The 5,074-nt window shown below is 38.1% G+C and overlaps 1 protein-coding gene across 1 annotated transcript; it reads left to right on the top strand.

Annotated features, from left to right (window-relative positions):
• The first annotated feature begins 908 nt into the window (after positions 1 to 908).
• On the top strand, positions 909 to 4,328 carry LOC146393752 (BTB/POZ domain-containing protein 10-like). Its single transcript, XM_084934327.1, has 4 exons — positions 909 to 1,335; positions 2,217 to 2,414; positions 2,500 to 2,610; positions 3,264 to 4,328. The coding sequence occupies exons 2-4, from the start codon at positions 2,225 to 2,227 to the stop codon at positions 3,593 to 3,595; spliced, it is 633 nt and encodes a 210-aa protein (XP_084790453.1). The 5' UTR covers positions 909 to 1,335; positions 2,217 to 2,224; the 3' UTR covers positions 3,596 to 4,328.
• The last annotated feature ends 746 nt before the right edge of the window (positions 4,329 to 5,074 follow it).

Genomic DNA, 5,074 nt, shown 5'->3' with positions numbered 1-5,074 from the left:
ATTGGGACAGCCGTCGTCGTGTGGCGGGGACGTAATCGCACTTAAAATGCGTACTTCAAGCGTGCAGACCCTGAATTGGGACACAGCCTGTATTTTCCTTACCTGGATTCCCGTGTGTGTGAGGAGTTGTCTGAGCCTCTGCTGTGAAAGTCTATCAAAGTTCAATGCGGCCAGAGATGACACAAAACAAATGTACAGTTATTAGTGTTGAATATTGTTTTGTTTTTGTTTTTCCTACATTGATATTGACTTGTGAATTTTTAATTTTTTCAATTATTTGCACTGTATGATCAGGGTGTTGAATTAATACAGCCCCCACCCCATCCGCATGACCATTACTATAGAATGTTTAAATTACTTAATTTACTGGTATAGCAGTGTTATTGAAAAATGCATATAATGCCTGAAATTTAGAGTAGTATACTGGTTCCTATGGTTTACTATCAAGCAGTAATATAAACAGTAGATCATAATACAGATGGTGCTGAATTAAAACTAGTTTTAAATTTAAAAAATAAATAAATAAACATTATATAATACCCATAATTCAGGTAGAATATATAGCTTTACTCAACATGGGCTGTTTTGTACTGTCTACATTACATCTAATTAGCGACTGATTGCTCATGTTGAAACTCTTAAGTAGATATATGTTGGAAAATTGAATTTACTTTGCGATATGGTGAGTGAGTAGTACGCAGTTTACTGAGAAAGCTGCAGTTGGTGAGTTCTAAGAAACGTACGATTAGATTAGGTTGCATTTTTGTTGTCTGATTCATCTAAAATGCACCAGAAACCAACCCTGCAGAAAACACTGCTGCAACTATAACACAGTGCATACCTGCTACAGCCCATTCAGGTATCTGAAGTGTATATGAGGCTGGAATGGCAAATCTGACTGATCTGAATCTGAGCTTTAATTCACAGTTTGACATTTGCACGGTGTTATCTGCTGCATCTAATTTCCTGCCAAACTGCATGTTACCTTTGGCCTACTAAAAACCCACCTCGTAACAGTTCAACAGGCTCAGTAATGGAAGACTCCTTTAACATGTGTAACTCTGAAACTGCTGTTAGAAAGCAAACTGAGATCCTGTTACCGGATTCATTTTTATCAAAAGGGTTTTGATTTTGTTTGTAATTGTATGATTTAAGTTGATGGATAAATGGTGTTTTTAATGATTTCCTCATTGTGATTTCTCTCTAATTGGCAGGATTACTACAAATCTGGGATAATCCGTTGTCCTGATGGAATCTCTATCCCCGAGTTGCGTGAGGCGTGTGACTATCTATGCATCTCTTTCGACTACAGCACCATCAAATGCAGAGACCTCAGTGAGTATTTCTTCTGGGACACTGAAGCTGTTAGTGTTGCATTAACAGTAGCAGTGCTGAGTATCATTGATCAGGGAGACTGCTCAGTGCCTCGTCACTTTGCAAGGCAGCTAATTGATCATAATCACCAACCTGTGAGGATTTCAGATTTTTGGCTTTAAAAAAAAATACAGCTTTTAAGAACAAGCAATTTTCCCTGTACGTGTGCCTAAAACGTAGGATTTTTTATTTTATTTTTTTTAAGTCAGCAGGTAATTCTGGTTAATTACTATTTTCTTGTTTGTTTGTTTTTTCTTTTAGAGTTTTAGCCTATAATGAATGGAAAAACAAAATTTCTCAAATCCATATAGCCCTTATTCATGTGAAAGTGAGTTCAGGGCCACAACTTGTTGCATATCATGTATGACATTTCGTCTCCTTTCCTCCTCAACTTTTTGGGGTAAATATTTGATTCACGGTCATCTTGAGTGGGTTCTTTAAGGCTTTTCGGTGCACTGCAACACAATAGTGCCTGAAACTGTGATGGTTGCGAGACTGGACAGACCTTTTCTTCATCAGCACTGAAAATTTTGTAGCAGTACTTTGCTGGAATGGAGGCAAGGAAATGGCTGTTGTTTGCTTACCTGTAAATTATTTGTTTGAACTTAAAACTACAAGTAGTATCCTGATCTGAAAGAAACATTTTAATTAGGAATTCAGTTTTTATGAAGGCACCTCTGAAATAGCTCTGTGGTGAAAGATAAAGGCTACTTGCATGACGGTAGAGCAGAGGGCCTGTTTTTAGTTGTGTTTCAGGGGTTACTTGCTTACCTTTGTGCACTTTATAAAGTTTATGCTTATGATGGAAATTTTGAATTTAAAGTCTCACTCTTTGTTAACAGGTGCCCTGATGCATGAGCTGTCCAATGATGGAGCTCGGCGTCAATTTGAGTTTTACCTCGAGGAAATGGTTCTGCCTCTGATGGTGGCCAGCGCCCAGAGCGGAGAGAGGGAATGTCACATTGTAGTCCTTACCGATGATGATGTGGTTGACTGGGATGAAGAATATCCACCACAAATGGGGGAAGAGTATTCACAGAGTGAGTACCCACTAATTCAGAGCGTAGGCACACATCTCGGAGCACAGACGCACAATAAACCACCTTGTTTGTTTTCTCCTTGTAGTTATTTACAGCACAAAACTGTACAGATTCTTCAAGTATATCGAAAACCGAGACGTTCCCAAATCAGTTTTAAAAGAGCGGGGACTGAAGAAAATAAGGCTGGGCATTGAAGGTGAGCTGAATTTTTCAGTATTAAATATTGATGTCCTCTCTTTTCTTTTTTTTTTCCATTCTCATGAGTGGGAGAGAGATGTCTGACCTATATGAACAGTACAGGATATAACGACTCACTGCATACTGCAGATTTATAAGATTTGTTTGGCAGCAAGCAAATTAATGCATAAAATAGCTATCAGCAGATGCCTCTTTGCAATCTGGATGTTATTAGAGTCAGAATCAAACGAATCAACTGTGGTCAGCGTGAGACAAAATATATTTTATTTAATAAAATGATATAATGGTTTTGTACCCAAACTGCTTTGTTCACTCAGTTTAACATCTGCCCAAGTTAATATGCAGTTGGAGTGCAGTATTATGTTCACATACCAGATGTAGACAACAGACATGCTGCTACCTGAATGTTTTTGTATGCTGTTCATTTTGTATGCTGTGACTGAAAAGACACGCTTAAAGTGGGAAGTCGATCAAACTAGAATAAGGTCATTTAGAGCCCAACACTTGGTAATGCATTGATTCCTTTTAAACAAATGGTCAGTCACATCACGTTCAGGGTGAGCCCCTCGCTTCTGGTGTTTGCTTTTTTGTATTCTGTGTTAACAAAAGTTAGCATAAACTGAGCCACTAGTGTTGTTGTCTCTCTGACAGGTTACCCTACGTATAAAGAGAAAGTCAAGAAAAGACCAGGAGGTCGTCCAGAGGTCATTTACAACTACGTCCAGAGGCCCTTCATCCGCATGTCCTGGGAAAAGGAGGAGGGTAAAAGCCGCCATGTTGATTTCCAGTGCGTTAAGTCCAAGTCGATCACCAACCTAGCAGCAGCAGCAGCTGACATCCCCCAAGATCAGCTGGTGGTGATGCACCCTGGCCCCCAAGTGGATGAACTGGATATCCTGCCTAATCACCCACCTAGTGGGAACCACTACAGCAACAACTACAGCAATGAGCCTGATCCTGATGCACCTTCACCTGCTGTCTGAGGACACGTTGGTCCTCTTTCAATGCCTCTGCCCCTCTCCTACTCTTCTAGTCCTACTCCCAGCATGCTGCAGCATGGAGCGCTAGGGGCACCATAACCATATTGCCTTGACACCTCCTTTGCAGCCTTAGAGCCTCAAGAACCTGGATGACTGTAGGAAAAAAAACACGAGGAACATAAGACTGGTGAAAAGAACATTTCACTATTGTTTTCATTTTGGGGTTTTTGTTTTGTTTTGTTTTTTACTTGACCAAAGGAAGGAATCTATTTTTGTTTGGGGGAAAAAAATCTGTAAAAAAAATATTATTAGCATTATTATTTACAATATTATTGTATCTTAATTTGATGGTTTTGACTGAGCACTCTTGTGGTGTCACTGTTTTTTCACAGGTTTTATTTCACTGATATCTTAGATTTTGATTCTCTCGGGTGGCCTAACTGCTAAATGGCTTTGATGGGGAAGGATACACAACTAGCTAAGGAGAGATTACATCTTTCTGGTCATGGAGAAAATCTGTTCTCACCACTTAGTCTCATGATCTCCAGTTGAACTCCTCTCAGATGTCTTTGATTCTTGTCATGGGATATGTAGTCATTGGCTGGATCTGATATGTGATGTTTTGCTCCTCCTGCAGCCAAGATATTAAGCAGAACACAGGCTGTTGTGGTCAGAATCTTTTATGTGCAAAGCTTGAAATTGTTGTTTAAAAATAAAACAAAATCATGAAATAAAGATGAACATTTAAAAAAATATATATATACAGTACAAATAAATGTGTGTGTATATATATATATATATATATATATATATATATATATATATATATATATATATATATATATATATATATATATATATATATACACACACACACACACACACACATATAAAAACATATACACACATATACATATACAGGGAGTGCAGAATTATTAGGCAAGTTGTATTTTTGAGGAATAATTTTATTATTGAACAACAACCATTTCTCAATGAACCCACAAAACTCATTAATATCAAAGCTGAATGTCTTTGGAAGTAGTTTTTAGTTTGTTTTTAGTTTTAGCTATTTTAGGGGGATATCTGTGTGTGCAGGTGACTATTACTGTGCATAATTATTAGGCAACTTAACAAAAAACAAATATATACCCATTCCAATTATTTATTTTTACCAGTGAAACCAATATAACATCTCCACATTCACAAATGTACATTTCTGACATTCAAAAACAAAACAAAAACAAATCAGCGACCTATATAGCCACCTTTCTTTGCAAGGACACTCAAAAGCCTGCCATCCATGGATTCTGTCAGTGTTTTGATCTGTTCACCATCAACATTGCGTGCAGCAGCAACCACAGCCTCCCAGACACTGTTCAGAGAGGTGTACTGTTTTACCTCCTTGTAAATCTCACATTTGATGATGGACCACAGGTTCTCAATGGGGTTCAGATCAGGTGAACAAGGTGGCCATGTCATTAG

The sequence above is a fragment of the Perissodus microlepis genome, chromosome 1 (genome assembly GCF_051167445.1).
Source record: "Perissodus microlepis isolate ML-2025 ecotype Zambia chromosome 1, ASM5116744v1, whole genome shotgun sequence".
NCBI classification, from domain to species: Eukaryota; Metazoa; Chordata; class Actinopteri; order Cichliformes; family Cichlidae; genus Perissodus; species Perissodus microlepis.
The sequence above is the reverse complement of the archived record's forward strand: the minus strand, read 5'-3'. Positions and strand labels throughout refer to the sequence as shown.